Source organism: Artemia sp. Qi Xiang Cuo, chromosome 10 (assembly GCF_049724085.1).
Source record: "Artemia sp. Qi Xiang Cuo chromosome 10, ASM4972408v1, whole genome shotgun sequence".
NCBI lineage: Eukaryota > Metazoa > Arthropoda > Branchiopoda > Anostraca > Artemiidae > Artemia > Artemia sp. Qi Xiang Cuo.
The window spans coordinates 33,230,206-33,251,439 of NC_142803.1; the positions used below are offsets into that span (position 1 = coordinate 33,230,206).

The 21,234-nt window shown below is 36.7% G+C and overlaps 1 protein-coding gene across 2 annotated transcripts in view; it reads right to left on the minus strand.

Annotated features, from left to right (window-relative positions):
- The window catches only part of LOC148947683 (uncharacterized), a 232,109-nt gene that overhangs the window by 37,768 nt on the left and 173,107 nt on the right, over positions 1-21,234 (minus strand). For both annotated transcript variants that reach the window (XM_089095360.1, XM_089095361.1), the window contains 3 exons: positions 18,953-19,111; positions 15,887-16,222; positions 12,720-12,840 (listed from right to left, as the gene is read on the minus strand). In XM_089095360.1, coding sequence (XP_088951486.1) covers positions 12,720-12,840; positions 15,887-16,222; positions 18,953-19,111 — 616 coding nt within the window. The remainder of the gene's footprint in view (positions 1-12,719; positions 12,841-15,886; positions 16,223-18,952; positions 19,112-21,234) is intronic.

Genomic DNA, 21,234 nt, shown 5'->3' on the forward strand with positions numbered 1-21,234 from the left:
AGTTTTCTTCAAGGCACTTTTTCAAAACATTCCAAGACATTTTAAAGACATTTTCTTCAAGACTTTTCAAGACATTTAAAAAATTTTTTTTTAATATTTTTCTTCGAGACGTTTTCAAGATGCTTCAAGACATTTAAAGACGTATTTTAAGACATTTTTCTTCAACACGTTTTTCAAGATATTTCATGACATTTTCTAAGTCATTTTTCTTCAAGACATTTTCAACACGTTTCAAGACATTTCAAGACGTTTTTAAAGACATTTTTCTTGAAGTCGCTTTTCAATAGGATGATTAAATGGATCGCACGTTTCTAGAATGATTAAATGGATCGCAAGTTTTCAACCCTTTCCATATGAGAGCACGCAAGCACGCCAATGCTATTGATTTTTTGATTTATTAAGCGCACCTGCCTGTTAAAGCGTTATTAATTTTCTAACATGACCTAGACATGTTAAGTTAGGAATTGAGTCAATAAAATGTTAAATAATATTAGTTTTAAATATTTCCCTGCGTAAACGATCCTACGTTGAAGCTTCGTCCTCCAACTAGAAATCTAAAGAATGATGACTTTGATTGTACACACAAGTTTGTTAATAAAAAAAAAGTTATAAAATTATGAAATCACAGAAAAAAGCAATTAAAACTCAACAAACGGAAAAACAAACCGTGAAAAAAGCTTATAAAGGATAAAATTTAAACGAAAAGAAGCATGAATTAAAAGGTTTAATAAAGAGGTTTTACTGAAAATGCCTCGTTTCTTTGAGACTATGTAAGACTATGCATTCCTGATTGCTAAGCATCACAAGTATTATAAATCACAAAATCGCAGAAAAAAAGCAGTTTAAACTCAACAAACGGAAAAACAAAATGTGAAAAAAGCTGTTACACGATAAAACATAAACAAAAAAGCGTAAATCAAAGAAAGATGGGAACCCTAGCAACCAATTCCAGGGGGAGGGCTGTCATTAGAGGTAAATTTAAACCATACTAAGACATATTTCTGAGAGATTTTAATAAAAAATACCACGTTTCTTTAAGCCAAAACTATGCATTCCTGATTGCTAAGCATCGCTTTATAAAATCATGAAATCACAGAAAAAAGCAATTGAACCTCAACAAAGAGAAAAACACAAAGTGAAAAACCTGATTTAGGATGAAATATAAACAAAAAGAAGCATGATTTAAAGAAAGATGGGAACCCTAGAAACCAATTTCAGGGGGGAGGGTTGTTATTAGAGGTAAATTTAAACCAAACAAAGAGATATTTCTGATCGGTCTAAATGAAAATCCCTCGTTTCTTTGAGCCAAGGCTACCCATTCCTAATTGACAAGCGCACATTTGAATAATATTTTTCTTCGTATTTCGCGCAATCTCGTTAGATACAGATTTAAGCCACATTAGGAGATATTTTGAGAGGTTTCAATGAAAATGCCCCGGTTTCTTTGACTGGATGTAAGATTTCAATCCCACTCCACCGAAAAATTCTTTTAAGAATTTTTCTGAATTTTTAAGTGGCAAAAATTTTCCCACTTTAACTTTAAGCTGTACAAGGTGTTAATCCAGGGCAGTTCACGTCACCGTGCCAAACTATGGATGGCACAAGACACCCTATGACACCCGCATCGTTCCAAAGTCATTTTTCAGGTATTTTCTTGTTAAAAAGTATGCTTTAAATCCATTCGATCGTGTTTTCACAAGCCAGTCCCAACGTGATACACCATACCAATTCAAACCACCGTGCCACATTATGACTGACCCTCTGGCAACCCTCATCATTCCTCAGACATTTTCCAGGTATTTTCTTGTTAAAAATCATGCATTAAATCCATTAGTTCTTGTTTTTGCAAGTCAACCCTCCGTGATAAACCTTGTCGTTTAATGCCACCGTACCGCACTATGACTGGCCCTCTGGCACCCCTCGTCATTTCTAATACATTTTTTTAATAGGGTGATATCTAATTCCGCTTCCCTCACTTCTGACCCCCGGTTACAACGGTTCCACTTCCGATTCTGCTGGCTTCCACCCCGGTTGAACCGATTCTAGTTCCAACTATACCCGCTGCAATCCCAATTCCAAATCTAGCTCCGGTTGTGTCAGTTCCGGATTCCCACTTCTGGCCTCCGATTCCACAATTCCGACTCCGCCAATTCCAGTCCAAGTTCCGCCGATTCCAAGATTTTGTATGCGGCTGCCTCCGTGGTAATCTCTGGCTGGGAAACGGCACCCCTCTGGAGCACATTATCACACCTAAAGTTTTTCAACCTTTTCCTCGCAAAAATAATTTTATAAACTAAAGATGACCATTGTTTTTTTTTATTTGGACAGCCATTGTTAGATTGCGATGTTCCATGCCTCTGACGATTTCCAGCCTCTGACACTCAATGGCTGACATAAAGTACCCTCTGGCAAGCTTTATCACAAAGATGGAATTTTTTAGACATTTTCCAGTAAAATATCCGTTTACGCTAGAATTGATCGTTTAAACTTACTGAAAAATCCCCAATAACATTTCTTCTGATGACTCATGTCAATTGAGGCCAACGTGACACAATCTACCAGTCCATTGAGACCCTCTGGCGCACCTTATCACACCTAAGGGCTTTTCAAGCTTTTCCCCACTAAAATAACTTTATCATAGGCAGCGCAATCACGCTGCCTAGGTAAAGAACGATGTTGGCCCAATTAATTATTTATTTTTCCATACCAGGGCACTTCGTATCGAAGGAGTTGTCATAGAAACTTCGAAAAGGGCTTATTTGATTGGAAATTGGAATGGCTAGTGCCCTTTTTAATAGTCGAAAGTGATTGGAAGGCATATACCACTCCTTCCACGCCTACCATTTCTCCAAACACATCCAATTAAAATTTTGAGATAGCCATTTTGTTCAGCATAGTTAATTTCCAGATAGGAATTATGTTTTTGAGGACGACACTCCCCCACAGCACCCAGGACATGGGTTGTAAATTATACCCTGGGGGCATATAAGATTTTTACAGAAAGAGTTGTCGTAGAAGCTTCAAAAAAGGCTCATTCGATTGGAAATTCAAAGAACTAGTGCCCTTTTTAATAGTCGAAAGTCATTGGTGGTCAACTAACCCCCCTCACGCCCATATTTTCTCCAAGCACATCCAATCAAAATTTTGAGATAGCCCTTTTTTCACGTAGTTGAAAGTTCTGGAAACTAGGTCTTTGAGGATGACAACCCTCTCACAACCCTGAGGGCAAGGATTGTAATTTATGCCCTGGGGGCATATATGGTGTTGATAGAAAGCGTTGACGTAGAAACTCAAAAAGGGCTCACTCAATTGGAAATTGAAAGGGATGATGCCCTTTTTGATAGTCGAAAGTGATTGGAAGGCTTGGCATTTTTGTAGTAAAGAGCGATGTGGGTACAATGTTTTTTTTTTTTTGGACCAGAGCACTTCGTATCGAAGGAGTTGTCGAAGAGACTTCGAAAAGGGCTCATTCGATTGAAAATAGAAAGGGCTAGCCCCCTTTTTAATAGTTGAAAGTGATTGGAGGGTAACTAATCCCCCTCCCACACCCACCCACCCATTTTCCCATTATTTTTTAAAATTAAATGTTGCCTTAAGATTAAATCAAAATGTACAGTGTTAGTGCTAATTCCCAATAAGGCATCTCAGAAGTATCATAAGAACGACTGAGGGTATTATGTTCAAACTTTTTGCTCTACTGGGGCTACTTCTGCTCTTAAAATTTCACCAAATCATAATAGCGTAAGTGTAGGCTATTCAAGCTATCAAAGAAATTAAACAGACTTTTTTACGAATGGTATCAAGTTTTCTATTTCAGGTCAACTAGAGAAGGTATGAAAATAAATTAAACACTACTATTTGAGTCCAGATTTTGTCCTAGAAACTTGAAAAAGGGCTCATTCCATTGGAAATTCAAACGGCCAGTGCTTTTTAATAGTCAAAAGCGATTGGAGGGCAACTAACCCCCTCTCACGCCGACCTTTACCTCAAACACATCCAATCAAAATTTTAGATAGCCATTTTGTAAAACGAAGTCAAAGATTTTAGAAATTAGGTCTTTGAGGATGATAACGTCCTCAAAGCCCTCAGGACAAAGGTTTAAGTTATGCCCTGGGGGCATATTAGGTTTTTATAGATAGCGGTGTTGTAGAAACGTCAAGAAGGACTCATGCGATTGGAAATTAGAAAGGCTTATGCCCTTTTTAATAGTCAAAAGTGATTACAAGATAACATACCTCTCACACCCACCATTTCCCTTAACACATCCGATCAAAATTTTGAGCTAGCCATTTTGTTTGAAGTAGTTAAAAAGTCCTGAAATTATGTCTTTGAGAATTGAACTCCCCCCAGAGCCCTCAGGGTAAGGGTTGTAAGTTGTGCCCTGGGGCATATAAGGTTTTTTGTAGAAAGCGTTGTCGTAGAAACTACAAAAAGGGCTCTTTCGATTCGAAATTGAAAGGGCTAGTGCCCTTTTTAATAGAAGTAAGTGATTGGAAGATAACTAACACCCCTCTCACACCCACCATTTCCCCAAAAACATCCAATCAATATTTTGAGATAGCCATTTTGTTCAAAGTACTTAAAAGTCCGGAAATTATGTTTTTGAGGATGACACTCCCCCTATAGCCCTCAGGGTGAGGATTGTAAGTTATTCCCTGGGGGCACATACGTTTCTTTTATAGAAAGCGTTGTCGTAGAAACTTCAATTAGGGCTCATTCGATTGGAAATTGAAAGGGCTAATGCCCTTTTTAATAGTCGAAAGTGAATGGAGGGCAAGTAACCCCCTCTCACGCCCATCATTTCCCCAAACACATCCAATCACAATATTGAGATAGCCATTTTGTTCAACGCAGTTGAAATATCAGGAAATTGTGTCTTTGAGGATGAAACTCCCCCCACAGCCCTCAGGGCAAGGGTTGTAAGTTTTGCCCTGGGGCATATAAGTATTTTATAGAATGCGTTGTCATAGAAACTTCAAAAAGAGCTCATTCAGCTGGAAATTGAAAGGGGTAGTGCCCTTTTTAATAGTCGAAAATTATTGAAGGGAAACTAACCCCTCTCTCATGCCCACCATTTCCCCAAACACATCCAATCAAAATTTTGAGATAGCCATTTTGTTCAATGTAGTTCAAAGTTCTGGAAATTAGGTCTTTGAGGATGACAACCCCCTCACAGCCTTGAAGGCAAGGGTTGCAAGTTATGCCCAGGGGGCATATAAGGTTTTTACAGAAAGCGTTGCCGCAGAAACTTCAAAAAAGGCTCATTCTATTGGAAATTGAAAGGACTGGTGCCTTTTTAATAGTCGGAAGTGATTGAAGGGCAACTGACCCCCCTCCCACGCCAACCATTTCCCCAAACATATCCAATCAAAATTTTGAGTTAGTAATTTTGCTCAACGTAGTTGAAAGTTCTGTAAATAAGGTCTTTGAGGATGACACCCCAGCCCTCAGGGCAAGAGTTGTAAGTTATGACCTGAGAGCATATAAGTTTTTTTTAGAAAGCTTTGTCTTAGAAACTTCAAAAGGGATCATTCGATTGGAAATTTTAAAGGCTAGTGCCTTGTTTAATAGTTGAAAGTGATTATAGAACAAATAATGCCCCTCTCACGCCCACCATTTCCCCAAACATATCAAATTAAAATTTTGTGACTTCCATTTGGTTGAACATGGTTGGAAGTTATGGAAATTAGGCTTTAAGGATGACAAGCTCCTCACAGCCCTCAGGGCAAGGGTTGTAATTTATGCCCTCGGGCATATATGGTGTTTATAGAAAGCGTTGACGTAGAGACTCAAAAAGGGCTCATTCGATTGGAAATTGAAAGGGCTAGTGCCCTTATTCATAGTCGAAAGTGATTGGAAGGCTTGACATTTTTATAGTAAAGAGCGATGTGGGTACAATGTATTTTTTTTTTTTTCAGACCAGGGCACTTCGTATCGAAGGAGTTGTCGTAAAAATTTCCAAAAGGGCTCATTCGATTCAAAATAGAAAGGGCTAGTGCCCTTTTTAATAGCTGAAAGTGATTGGAGGGTAACTAATCCTCCTCCCACGCCCACCCTCCCATTTGCCCATTATGTTTAAAAATTAAATGTTGCCTTAAGATTAAATCAAAATGCACAGTGTTAGTGCTAATTCCCAATAAGGCATCTCAGCAGTATCATAAGAACGAATGAGGGTATTATGTTCAAACAATCTGCTCTACTGGGGCTACTTCTGCTTTTAAAATTTCACCAAATCAAAATAGCGTAAGTGTATCCAAGCTATCAAAGAAATTAAAAATACTTTTTTACGAAGGGTATCTAGTTTTCTATTTCAGGTCAACTAGAGAAGGTATGAAACTAAATTAAACACTACTATTTGGGTCCAGATTTTTAGAAGGGTGTATGTTGTTAAAAATTGCTGAAAAATTTTCTCCAGCATATAAATAGCAGGCCAAACTTTAAAGTTTTGAAAAACCGAAAAAATTTAAACTCTTATTTTCTTTTTTCCTGAAAAGACTGTGTCAATATAAAGCAAACAGAAATTAATTCAAAAACTTTTTCCACAAAATAAGCTTTTCAAAGAAAAGTAAAGAACTCTAGTAAACCAAAAACGAGCAAAAATAAAATCAAATAATCCAGTGAAACTACCACAAATCAGCATCGACAAATAAAGGAAACCGATAACGAACAGAAATTACAATAAATAACCGAGTCAAACTCAAAACGAGAAGAAATTAACATGAGTAGAGCTCAAAACCACTATGCCTTCCCAAGGCCAAAACATAATTTGCAATTTACTGAAAAAATAAAAATGCATGTGCATTGTCAGTTTAATATAAATATACTGATATTTATTAATCCAAATGTTAATATTATTTGATTTATTAAATTTATAAAAGTAAAAACCTTTATATTTTTTCAGTTAAGTGCAAATTGTGTTCTGGCCTTGGGAAGGCATAGGGGTTAATAATTTGTATTATTACCTGTTGTATGACATTTGCTATGATTGTTTATTTAATTTCTGTTCGTTTTGGGTTTCATCTGTTCTTTAATAGTAATTTCTGGTCGTTTGGAGTTTGAATTTTAACAGGTATTTGTATATGCTGAGCTTAAGTTTAAAATAGCCTTTACTTTTCTTTGAAAAACTTATTTTTCGGAAAGTCTTTTTTAATGAATTTTTGTTCATTTTTGATTGCAAAAAAGTTTCAAGTTTTTAAAAATTCCTTGTTTCAAAATCGAACTTAAAATAAAATCAAATGTTCATTAAAGTATCAAAATTGGTATCAAAGTAACAGTATCAAAGTGAAAACATGGGTTTGTGTCAACCTCGGAGTTTTTATTATCTGATGTTTGAACCATTTTTTAGCAAAATGGCTATCTCAAAATCTTTATCGGATGGGTTTAGAGAAAAAGGGCGTGGGGGGGGGGGGCTAATTGCCCTTCGGTCTCTTTTGACTCTTTAAATGTAAGCTAGAGCTTTCTATTTTCAATCAAATGAGCCATCTGTGAAGTTTATACGAGCAACACCTTCTACAAGAACCATATACTCCCAGAGCATAACTTACAACACCTGTCCCTGGGCCCTGGGGGTTGTATCGACCCCAGAGTTTCAATATCTAATTTTTGAACTAATTTTAACAAAATTGTCACCTCAAATTTTTATCGGATGGGTTTATCCATCCGATAAACCCAAAAGCGTGAAGGGTGGGAGGGCCTAGTTGCCCTCCGATCTTTTTTACTCTGAGAAAATGAACTAGAACTTTTAATTTCCATTCAAATGAGCACTCTCTGAAGTTTAAACAAGCACCCCTTTCATAAGAACCATATACTGCCCCAGGACACAGCTTACAATGCCTGCCCCCTGGGCCCTGGGGGGTTTTGTCGACACCTGAGTTTTTGTTATCTGACCTTTGAACTGATTTTAAAAAATGACTATCTCAAAATTTGTATCGGATGGATATGGGGAAAAAAGGGCGTGGGGGCTAGGGGCCCTCCGATCTCTTTTGGCTCTTAAAATTGAACTAGAACTTTCAATTTCCATTCAAATCCGCCCTCTCTGAAGTTTACACGAGCATCCCTTCTATAAGAACCATATGTGCCCCCAGGGCATAACTTGCAATGCCTGCCCCCGGGCCCTGGGTGGTTGTGTCGACATCGGAGTTTTTTTATCTGACCTTTGAACTATTTTTAACAAAATGGCTATCAAAAACTTTTATCAGATGCATGTGGAGGAAAAGAGGGTGGGGGGATAGTTACCCTCTGATCTCTTTTGGCTCTTAAAAACTGAACTAGAGCTTTCAATTTCCAATCAAATTAGCCCTCTCTGAAGTTTATACGACTATCCCTTCCACATAAGCTGTATATACCCCCAGGCATAACTTACAACGCCTTTCCCGTGGCCCCGAAGCTTGTACAAGCACCCTTTTCATAAGAACCATATACGCACCCAGGACAAAACTTACAACGTCTACCCCAAGGTCGTGGGGGGCTATGTTGACACCGGAGTTTTTGTTATCTAATTGTTGAACAATTTTCAAAAAAACTGGCAATTTCAGAATTTGTAGCGGATGGTTTTGGGGGAAAAGGGCCCCCCGTGGGGGGGGGGGGCTAGTTGCCCTTAAATCTCTTGACTCTTATAAAGTGAACTAGAACTTTTGATTTCCAATCAAATGAGCCCTCTATGAAGTTTATATGAGTATGCCTTTCATAAGAACCATACATAACTTTAGGGCATAACTTAGAACGCCTTCCCCCGGGCCCTGGGGGGTTGTATTGACACCGGAGTTTTTCTTATCCGAACTTATATGCCCTTATGACAAACTTGGATGGACATAGAGTCTTTTGATTTAGTTCAATATCCCTAATAATATGCTCTGAATGTTCCAACGTACACCTTTTTTTCCTGGGATATTGCACATACATCTTTTTGATAATCTGGATATATATTGTACCTTTTGATTTAGTAATATTCTTCCTCTAGTTTCCCCGAAAGTGGAAGCTTAATACCTATTTTGTTCCTGAGATATTGTATTTATGCTTCTTTGACATCCTGAATGTACTTAAACCTTTTAGAAAAAAAAAGTTTCCCTAGATTTTGTAGATGGGTTTCATCTGGTACATGCTGGGAAATATCCCAGTGTTAACCATATTTTCCCATCCCACTATATACCAGATGACACCTATCTGTAAAATCAAGCTTTTTTTTTCTGAATGTTTCGCCACAAGATGATCACCTAACGTGACCAGATAATTTGTCTTTCATGACTTTCATACCCCAAGCGCTAGATTTTACTGAACTAGAAAAAATTAAACAAAGAAAATCCAAAGAAAAAGTATTTTTGGTGTGTATTTCCCAAACTTTGAGAAAGGTTTGCTCAAAAACGAAAATGGTAACATACCAAAACAATTGGTCTGGATTGGATAGTGGAAAATCAAACTAACTGTGTTAGATGAGGCTTACGGATTTTTTCAAGAATGCTATATGCAAGAATGCTAGATGACATCCCCTTTCACTTCGTTGTGTATTGTTATGGTGAGTAATGTGGTCCGTCAGGTGCATTGCGGCCAGGGTCTTGCGGGCCGCGGGTTGCCGACCCATGTCTTAGAGCACCTGCGTCTTGAAGAAGTTTCTAAGAAAAAGTGTCGGGACTGGCATTCGAAGGGATAGGGCTCTGCCTAAACCCATCATGGGGATACGACTTACTATGTGTCAACAATGAACGAATTGCCTAACTTACAGCCCTTGTTTAGGAGACTGTGGGAGGTTGATATCTCCAAAGACGTAATTACTGGACCTTTCAACAATGCTGAAAAACATAGCTATCTTAAAATACCAATCGGTTATGTTTTGGGGACTATGTTTTGGGGGGCTGACGTCCCTCCTTTCACTTTTGACTCCTAAAAAGGGCACTAAAACTTCCGACTTCCAATCAAATGAGCTTCTTCTGATCTTACGTTTATACAATTTCCCGTTCCATAAAAACCTTATATGCCCTCGGCATAATCTACAACCCTTACCTATGGGCTCTGGGGGATTGTGTCCACCCTAAAGACATTTTTGTATGATTTTTGGACTACGGGTAACACAATGGCTATCTCACAATTTCAAATGTGTTTTGGGAAAAGAGGATGTCAGGGAGAGGGACTAGTTGCTCTTTGTCATGTTTGACTCTTAAAAGGGAAATAGAACTATATGTTTTCAATTAAATGAGCCTCTTCTAAAGTTTAAACGACCACCCTTTCCATTAAAACCTTACATGCCCCTGGGGCATAACCAGAGGCGTAGCTACAGTATTTTTACTGAAGAGGGGGGCAAGAGGAGGTGCTATTGAATTAGGTACTGTTCAACCGGTAATGAAGAAAATTAACTATTTAACTAATACGCTACTTGGTGAATTTGAAAACATTACGTAATAAACTGTAAACAATAAACACACATTTAACAATCATAAATATAAGTGCTGGTGCTTGGTTTTTACTAAGTTTGTCAGCAATGAGTTGATGCAAACGACAGTAGTATATCATAAACAAGCTTTCGGGTGGGCAAAGGTGAAAGTCGTATACACTCGGTTTTTTCAACCAGACACCACTAATGCTGCAGTACATATCCCTCCTCCACTACCCCCAACCCCAGCACAGGATGTTCAATCTCATAATTGAACCAAGCTCTATTCTAATAGCCCCGGGTATCAAGTTATTCCTTTGTTCGTAATTTTGGATAGATTCAGCCTCTGTAAGATTTCATCTCTTGTGCAAAGCCTTAAATTCACAAGATCTATTGAAACATTATCTACGATTTTTTATTGAATTAACTTTATTGTGGGTTCGCGGATTTACACTAATAAATAGCATTGATATCAGCGGGCCACATAAAGCCGAAACAAAATCATAGGCAGCAAAATAGCACTGTCTAATTAAAGATACAGGATAAGTCAAAGTATTACCACAAATTGCGTAACAATATATTGTGGCATATTCCTCACATTTAAATAGCGACCATATTTTAAATTTGAAATTATTCCAAAAATAAAGTTAGAATTATTAACTTATTCGCAGGGAATTTTTTGACAAAGAATATCCAGAAAATCTGAACAATTCTTGCCATCATCGTGGCAGAAACCTAAAATTACCAAAAAAATTGCATAGGATTTCAATTGGAAGGTAAAGTTGACTCCTAGAGTTTGAAAATTACCTTTCCCTTTGTATCTTTGTTTAAAAAAAATGAGTTCTATGAAAATTACACAAAGTTTTTCTTGTTTAAATCAGGGTATGGGGGGGGGGATACATTTCCGGTGAAAACATACTCTTTTTTCCTCTTGTCAAGTACACTTCGTAAGGTTAGATTTTGTTGTTGTTTATTTTTTTATTTTTTTTTAGCACTGAGAACGACTTGGAGGACGTCCTTGTCGAAATATTTTACTTTGCCACTGGCTGACAAAATCCTCGTTTTCTCACCTAGTTGATTTTATATTTCTTCATTTATTATATCCTTTCCTCTCTTTGTTTCATACGTCATGTATATCCAGTGTGGTCTTAGAATGTATTTACAAAATTTTAATTTGATGTGTATAGAAAAATGGTGGGTATGGGAGGGGAGTTAGTCGCCCTCCAATCACTTTCGACTACTAAAAACAGTACTAGCACTCTCAATTTCCAATCGAATGAGCCTTTTTCGAAGTTTCTACGACAACAAATGGCCATCTCAAAATCTCTATCAGATGCATTTCGGGAAAATACAAGATTTGTGTGTGTGGGCGGGAGGGGGGGGGTTATACACCCTACAATCACTCTGAATCTCAAAAAGGGTACTAAAACTTCTGATTAACAATCCATTGAGCCCCCTCTGAAGTTTAGAAGATCACCCTTTCTTTTTAAACCTTATATTCCCCCAGGGCATAATTTGCAACCCTTGCCCTGAGATAGCCATTTCGTTGAACGAAATGGCTATCTCATAGTTTTGATTGTATGTGTTTGGGGAAATGGTGGGCGTGGGAGTTTTTTTTTTTAAAGAAATCAAGGGAAGGGGTTATTCACCCTTCAATCACCTTTGAATATTAAAAAGGGCACTAGCCTTTTCAATTTCCAATCGAATGAGCCCTTTTAGAATTTTCTACGATAACTCCTTCGATACGAAAGGCCCTGGTCTAAAACCAAAAAAAAAAATAACATTGTGCCCAGATCGCTCTTTACTTAGGCAGCGCTATTGTGCTGCCTATGATAAAAACCGCTGCTACCTGCAGGAAACTATTCTAATCGCTGCAGTAGAACATCAAGGTAAGACCAGGGTCTTTTGTACAGCTAAGACCCTCTTGACATTCAAAGTCCCTGTCTCACTCCAGGTTGAGATGGAGCTACTCAACCTTACAACTTCATGTTAGGGTAGCTAACTTGTGCTTTATGCTCAGAAACTATGTTTACTCTTACTAGGACTTACACCAAGACACTTTCTCGGACTGATATAAAAAATGAAGGAGAAAGGGTGTACTGGGTGACAGAATTTCTTGATTTGTGCTTAAAATTACACATTGGTTAAACACAAGAGTCAAAAATTTCTCTGGTGCTTATTATGCAAGAAATATTTAAGTAGAGTTCATTAAGTGCCTTTTTCTAAATATGTCAAATCGTGTCATAAGTCGTCTTCTCTATAATAAGATCCCATAGCAAGTACCAGTGCCATCAACCATAAAGATCGCATAGGGCACCTCCTTTATTTCCTCTAAAACTTAATAATTGAAGCTCACCTTGTACTAGCTGCATCACATCTTGATTCTAGTCTTTGCTGTAGCTTCTCCGCTGAATATGGATTGTTTGGCATAGGTACAGCTTGACTCCACTTCTTGTACTCCCTCTCAGCGATAGAACCTATTCAGAAAAAAATTGATGTAAATATGCAATAAGTAGGATATTATAGATAGATTATATGCTTTATAGAAGTTATTTGGGACAACTAGAAGAGATAACAAAAGTAACATAAAATATGGTATAAAATAGGAAGTATCCTCGCTATTTGATCGTTAAAGAGGACAAGATTGTTGTTTTCACTGCTCACCCCTGCTGTACTGCTGCTGCTCACTCCTTAGTAGCTTGTACTTGTCTGAACCTAGTCTTTAACTCGAAAGACAAAATTAAATCAATTATCTTCCAAAATTTCCATACAGCTATACTTTCCAAAAATACAACTCAGGGCGCCATCCTCACATCAGCAAATTAAAAAAAAAATCAATATTTTCATAGATATTAAAAAAATAAAAGTTTCATTAATTGAATGGCGTCAATTAGGGACAGGGGAGGGGCATTTGACTATCGCTCTTTGTTTACTACCACCCCCCCTCCCCCCGCTCTAAGATTTTGAAAGATAACTTTGTTAGAAGGTGGGAGGTATTTTCATTGAAAATATTGAAGTTAATTGAAGAATTAATATCCCCCTCTCTTAACAGTAAGTTTTAAATTTTATACAAAAATACTTTCAAAATAATACTGACCCCTGAATAAAATCTCTCCCTAATGAAGTCGTCTGATGGGAGGGTTGAATTTAAAACTACTGTTGATGACCTAATTCTTAAAATATTTCAAGGGGAGGGGCTCATCAGACAAACATTGTTCCCAGGGATACACAAACCCTCTCTACATTACTGCAGGTAGGCACAGATTGGCAGAAATCGGCACCTTGTCGTGAGAGGATCTCACTTTCTAATTAAAAAAGAAACGACCTTTCTCCCAGTATTATCACTCTTGGGGAAAAAATATGTATGTCAAGTGAACTTGGTATATCGGGTAAAATCGTGAAAAATCAAAAAGGTGTCTACTAGAATCAAATGGATTATTCATAACAGCTCATGTACTTACTTACTTGTACTTGTGGCGAGAATCAGGCGTTTTCACTTTGCCCGGCATCAAGGATCTTTGAGACCTGTTTGGACATTGTAGTGCAGTCCGCTGCCAGCTACTTTGCATATGGGAGCATTGAGTTGGCCATGTGTGACCGAACTTTCTGAACCCCCCAAAAGGTTCAAGGTCTGATTTAGCCAAGTTCCACCAGTTTTTCCACTGTTCCCCTTGGCGTCTCTTCCATGAGCTAAGTAGCTCAGCTAGAAGGATTCAGGATAGCAAGTACTCTGTTGGCCTCCGTAACACATGGCCCAACCATTTCAGAAGACACTCCTTGATCGTGATGGCAACACATCTCTTAATGCCGCACATGCGTCGTATATCCACGTTTGATACGCGATCATTCAGGTTTATCCTGAGGATACTACGCAGACATGTATGCCCAAACATCTTCAATACATTTTCATGTAGTCGCCTCACTGACCAAGTTTCGTATCCATAAAGGATTGTTAGAGCCAAAGCCAGGTAGACTCGAACTTCAGTTCGTACACTAATTTCACGCCTGTTACAATGGTTTTCTGAGGGAAGCAAAGACCCTCTGTGCTTACTGCAATCACTGTTGAATATCGGCGTCTGGAGATCCATCATTATGAAGCTAGGAGCCAAGGTATGTGAAGCTGTTGACCTGCTCCAACTGTAGTCGATTTACAGTTTGCGAAATAGGATCAGTGTGATTTATTCCCATAAATTTTGTCTTCCCTGTACTGACTTTCAAGCTAATGCGATCTGCAGCTTGAGCTTTCTCTGGGTCCGAGAGGATTCCGACATCCTCAGCGTATTCAATGTCTCCAATTGAAAGGTTCTGTCCAATCTGACATCCTGGATGAGTGCATTTTCAAGCACCCAATCAATACAGTAGTTAAACAGAGTCGGAGACAGGACGTAGCCTTGATTTACTCCAAACTCAACCGGATAAAATTCACAGCTCAAGATAAAACAACGCCACTAGCTTTTATTTTAGACTTCTTCAGTTTTATGTTGGTTAGGGTTTCTTCCTTTCTTTCTTAACAAGAGCGGTGACCACTAGACTTGGCAACTATTTCACTCAGAAGCAATTTGAACCTCCAATCCTCTTCACCTCATGTGAGTCATTGTAGGATTTTTAATTCATTTGGAGTCCAGGGGTGGAAATTAGGGGAGGGGGATTTTAATACTGCTTTTTTCTGTTTTTTATTAAGACAATTGAAAAAATGAAAAACTTCAGAAATGTCACCCCTCGCCCTCAAGATTTTGAAAAATTTCTACACACTACAAAAAAACAAAAACTTCAGAACTTATCCATCATTTTCGTGAATTCACGCCAGCGTTTAAGTCATAAGCTAGTTATAAGCATCTTCAATAATATTCGAGTAACATAGGTTTTTTAATTCATTAAATTTAACCAATTTAATTCACTAAATTGGTTTATACTGCTTTGCTAAATCGTACAAAGCGTCAAAATAACTCGAACTGAGAAACCACTTGGAAATAATTCGAATTTCTTATCTCCAGATCAGAGGTGGCTATTTGGACGGGGGGGGGGGGATTTCGAGCAATAGCTTTTTCTGTTTTTCATTAAAAACAATCAAAACATGAAAAATTTACCCCTAAGATTTTGAAAAATGTATTTTTCAAAATCTAGGGGGACAGTTTGTTTCAAGTTTTTCAGTGAAAATACCAGAAAAGGCAATTTCAGTGAAAATAGGTATTTTCAAAATGAATTTGGGGCTAAAAGGAGCTAGGGAAGAGGGCAGGTGTCTTCTTGCCTCTCCTTCCCTTGAAATCACTGTATATGGTATGTGACTCGATTAAAATATAGGCCATAGAGACTAAATGTTTAGTAACATTAGCTTTTGGATTTAGGCGGTCGAGTTTTTATTTGGTTTTTACCTGGGTTCTTACTAGGAGTTCCACTATATAGAGCTAACCTGTAATTGGTTTTGGTTGATTTTATTATTCTGTTCTTTGCCCAGAGGTGGGGTTTATAGGAAAATGCATTATTATTTTGTTTTTAGTAAGACAGCATAGTAGTTAAGCTTACCTGGCCGTAATGATTGCGCAAAATTCCCGGAATCTATAGATGGCACTGACAGTGTTTCAATTGTCTTGGGATTAGAACTTTCTTCTTCTGCATCCTTCTTTTTCAGGCGTGGAGCAGGGACCATCCTTGGAACTTTAAGCCGCTTTTTAGGTATAGGTGGTACTGATTCATTAACTTTACTTTTTGAAGGTACTTGTTCACTTTTCTTTCTAATTTGCAGTTCAAAAGATGTTGACACAGATCCAAGGCGATTAGAAGCAGTAACAATGTATTTCCCAGAATTCTTTTCAATAACACGACGAATAATAACAGTCCATGACCCAGAAGTCTCTTGATCTATGATAACAATTAAATTCAGTAAGTAATTTATGAAATAAACAGTCATAACAATAAGACCAAATTGATTATTTAGCCAGACAATCAAAGTTATCAAACCAACAAATGGAACAAAATATTGACCAAGAATCAAGCAAATCTTGGCCTAAGGTCAAAGTAACCAATCAGTAGTATCTTGATCCAGAATAAAAACCAAAATACTTTTTAAATGTACATAATATAACATCAAAGATTTAATCAGATACCGTCTGTGACAACATATAATATTTCTAGCGTGGTATAAAATTCCAATTAACACTTATCGTCACATATCGCCACACTTATATAATTCCAAACAGACATTTGACAGACACAAACAGACACGCCTCTCATTAACATATCAAGGGTCAAAGAACGCGCTCGGCCTATAAGTATAGTTTCAAGGGTATGATCAAAAGATAAAATTCTTATAATCAAATTTGGACAATACATTCTAAGAAACTCAAAACACAGGTTTTCATCCCCCCCCTCCCGAAATCACCTCCGAACAAGAAGACAGAACAAGTTAAAACCAGTTTACTGCGGCACAAAGTGGTATCAGCATTCTTTTGTTCCCTTTTTCACTGGTCCATTTAACAGCATAAAGTAACTGTAGTTCGTGTTTGTACAATTTCATGTACCTTGTAAACAGCTAAGTTCTAGTGCTTCTTAGTGCTGTGTTAAGTGTGTCAATAAGTATGTCTTATATAACAGCCACAAAAGAGACAAATTGTCACACGTAGCTATTTAAAAAATTTTAGTTCTCTATGGCCTTTTAAGGACACAATTATACTCGTTGATAGCCTTCAGCCCTCAAAGACAGTAAACTGACGTAGACACAATAAAAAAGACTTTGACAAAGTGAATAATCATGCTCCTCATACTCCAGGTACCACCAGGGATTAAAAGCTATTTTAAAGTATGGTAATGACTGAATATGTACAAAAAGTATTACTCTAGATCAGGAAATTACATTCTTCAGTCAGCAACAAAATCAGTGTTTAATTTGAAAAGTTGGTTTTTCGTTAAATAACTATACAATACCTCCTAAATAGTAAAAGGTTAGGTCAATTTTTCCATGAGTAATTATGGATGGTACGCCTCATATCATCGCGTCCAAAACGAAATGGTATACCTAGCATTTTCAGTATTTTACAAGAGAGCAAAATAAGGTTTTTCGGGTTTTCCCAGAAAAATTTTTTCCTATGAGAATTAGAATAAGAAAGATTTAAAAAATTACGGCGCGTAGCCGTAAAGTAGACCTTCACTTTCCATCTAGTACATAAAACCATGTTAAACGCTGTTTAAGATAGAGGTCCTGAAGCATTTTTTTTCTTCCAGTTATGGTATTGTGCAGTAAGATATACAGCTTAAAAACTATATTGAAGTGACCACAAAGCAACAAAGGAAACAGCGTTGTTACCGTGAAAGACCGAAATCTGATGAATGTCGATATTCACCGGCGAAATTCCTAAATAAGGATATTTAACGGATATTTCAGATATACACCATGCGATTATGTGTTTGTTGACCGGTCAGCTTTGTCAGTCTTATGCAAGACTTGATGGTGACAGGTTAGATTAGCTTATAAATCTCAGAAATGGGTTAGAAATTAGGTTAAAATCTCAGGAATATAAATCTCAGAAATGCTTTACATTCAGCATGGTGCACGCCAACAAACACATAGTCACTTCATGTATGTCCCAAATATTTGTTAAGTATTCTTATTCCGGACTTTGAACAGTGTGTGTCGACATTCATCAGCTTTCGGTCTTTCGCCGTAACAACGTTACTAAAAGTGTATGACTCTTAATAGTAGTCTTAGGAATAAAAGAAGTCACTCCAATAAAGCAAAGTGTCTCTTAAGAAATTGGTGCAATACTGCAGCGGTCACACGCTAGACTCACCCTTGGATCAAGTCCTAAACTCTTTTTATCATAAATTATGATTTAGCGGAAGTTCAGCAAAGTTGAATTTTGGATTCGATCCATGATTGAGTCCAGATTCTAAATACTACTTAAGAATTATAGGGATTTTACACCTTAGAAAGCTTATATACAAAATGTGTGGAGCAGATTTCGTTTGTCTTAATTCATCCTTAAGGCGAATAAAAGAGACCACACATTTCCCCCCCATAAATACTCTCCTTACCAGAACATAGAAGACGATTTAGAAATAAATAGAGAAGACGTCATTCTGAAACTGCTACGGGTAATCAACAGCCAACGCAGCCGCATTTAAAGCCCAATATAAATATATTGCTAACCAAATCCGATGATTAACTGACGATATTACGCTGATTTTAAGTGATTAGTCCATTGTCATTAGAAATCAATATGTGCACAAAATTACAGCTCTAAGGAACACGAAGAGAACGAAATTCCGCTTTAATACTGAGATGAATAAGAAAATAGAAGAATGTTCTATTTTTAACGTTGTTAGCACTGTTCGTCTTATTCACACTATTACCGAAAAATGAAGGATCTCTATTACTATTGTTTGCCGCCAAACAAACACAACTTAGAAACAATAGGGAAATTTTCTCAAGTTGCGTTTGTTATGGAAAGACAGTGTGGTCTTCATCGCTATTTACATTGTTCGCGAATTAAGACAACCCCCTAATACCAATTAAGACAGCGCTTTGAAGGTGTTATTCTTAACCTGAACGATTTTCTCCCTAGTAATATACAAATGATGTCTTTTTATCATTACCTAACGAAGTGTTATCCTCAAATGGTTTTTCCTTCAGTGTTAGGAGAGGTTCCGGATGACCATACATTTCTCCTCTAATGATTGCATCTTGGCCCTCAACAACTTGAAAAAGGTCCGTGAAGACTTTAAGACTCGGTTGAATAGCTGCCATTGGTCGCCCTAAAAGAAACTCAATTTAAAGGCACTTAAAAAAATAACAAGCTTCAAAAATCAATTTTATTACCAGGTTGGAACTGATACATAAACGGGAAAAAATTTAATCGAGTCTGAAAACCCAATGGATTATAATGAGCTTCGTTTAATTTGGCACTGTCGGATAGAAACCGGACCAGCAAATACATAATTAGTGTTTTAATCTTGTGCTTTCCTCAACGAGAAAAAGTAAAGTTTTACATAAAGTTTAAACAAACATCTCATGGAACTCTTTAACCCACTTTTATAATACTATTCAACATAAATTGGGGAACTTTCTTGCAGATTGTTCTCTAAAATTCAAATGGTAATGTTTGGGTGTTTCTTTAATCTGGTGAGGATTGCTATGCATCAATGTGGCGGCATGGTATGGCAATGTTTATATTTATAGTATGCATTGGAGAAAGTCAGACCCTATCTTTAAATTTGAAACTTAAACAAAAAAAAATCCGGTTTTCAATGACAAACTAAAATGGTTCACTTCTTTTTTGTCAAAGTCTAATATCACTTTCAGTAGAGAAGAAGACCCAGAAAAAACATTTAATTGAGTGATGAAATAGATACAAACAACGTTGAGAGAGATAACCGAACTATTAGTTATTGGGATAAAAATATAAATCAAACAACGATATTACTGGTCGTGTCGATATATTTCCCAAATTGAATGGGGTCCTGTACATGTGAAGTGTCCTAGGAGTCGCTTCATTTATCTGAAAATGCAAAATTTTCTATTCAGCGGACCCTGTATGTTTTTGGATGCAACACTTAATGGCTTGTATTATCGCTCAAGTGTTGTCTATTAAAAAAATAAAATCTTGACGTAGCAAAATAATAAAAGTTTTTTCTTCTTTATTTATTTGTGAATATTGGGTCTACTTTTTTTTCTTTTGCAAGTAAATCAATTATTTAAACAATGCGTACATTATATTAGAAATGTTGCGGATTTCCCAAAAAAAACAAAAAAAAATCCGGTTTTCAATGACAAACTAAAATGGTTCACTTCTTTTTTTGTCAAAGTCTAATATAACTTTCAGTAGAGAAGAAGACCCAGAAAAAACATTTATTTGAGTGATGAAATAGATACAAACAACGTTGAGAGAGATAACCGAACTATTAGTTATTGGGGTAAAAATATAAATCAAACGACTATATTACTAGTCGTGTCCATATATTTCCCAAATTGAATGGGGTCCTGTACATGTGAAGTGTCCTACGAGTCGCTTAATTTATATAAAAATGCAAAAATTTCTATTAAGCGGACCCAGTATTTTTTTGGATTCAACACTTAATGGCTTGTATTATCGCTCAAGTGTTGCCTATTAAAAAAATAAAATATTGACGTAGCAAAGTAATAAAAGTTTTTTCTTCTTTATTTATTTGTGAATATTGGGTCTACTTTTTTTTCTTTTGCAAGTAAGTCAATTATTTAAACAATGCGTACATTATATTAGAAATGTTGCGGATTTCCCAAAAAAAAACAAAAAAAATCCGGTTTTCAATGACAAACTAAAATGGTTCACTTCTTTTTTTGTCTAAGTCTAATATCACTTTCAGTAGAGAAGAAGACCCAGAAAAAAAAATTTAATTGAGTGATTAAATATATACAAACAACGTTGAGAGAGATAACCGAACTATTATTTTTTGGGTTAAAAATATAAATCAAACGACTATATTACTAGTCGTGTCCATATATTTCCCAAATTGAATGGGGTCCTGTACATGTGAAGTGTCCTACGAGTCGCTTCATTTATCTAAAAATGCAAAAGTTTCTATTCAGCGGACCCTGTATGTTTTTGGATGCAACACTTAATGGCTTGTATTATCGCTCAAGTGTTGCCTATTAAAAAAATAAAATCTTGACGTAGCAAAGTAATAAAAGTTTTTTCTTCTTTATTTATTTGTGAATATTGGGTCTACTTTTTTTTCTTTTGCAAGTAAGTCAATTATTTAAACAATGCGTACATTATATTAGAAATGTTGCGGATTTCCCAAAAAAAAACAAAAAAAATCCGGTTTTCAATGACAAAATAAAATGGTTCACTTCTTTTTTTGTCTAAGTCTAATATCAATTTCAGTAGAGAAGAAGACCA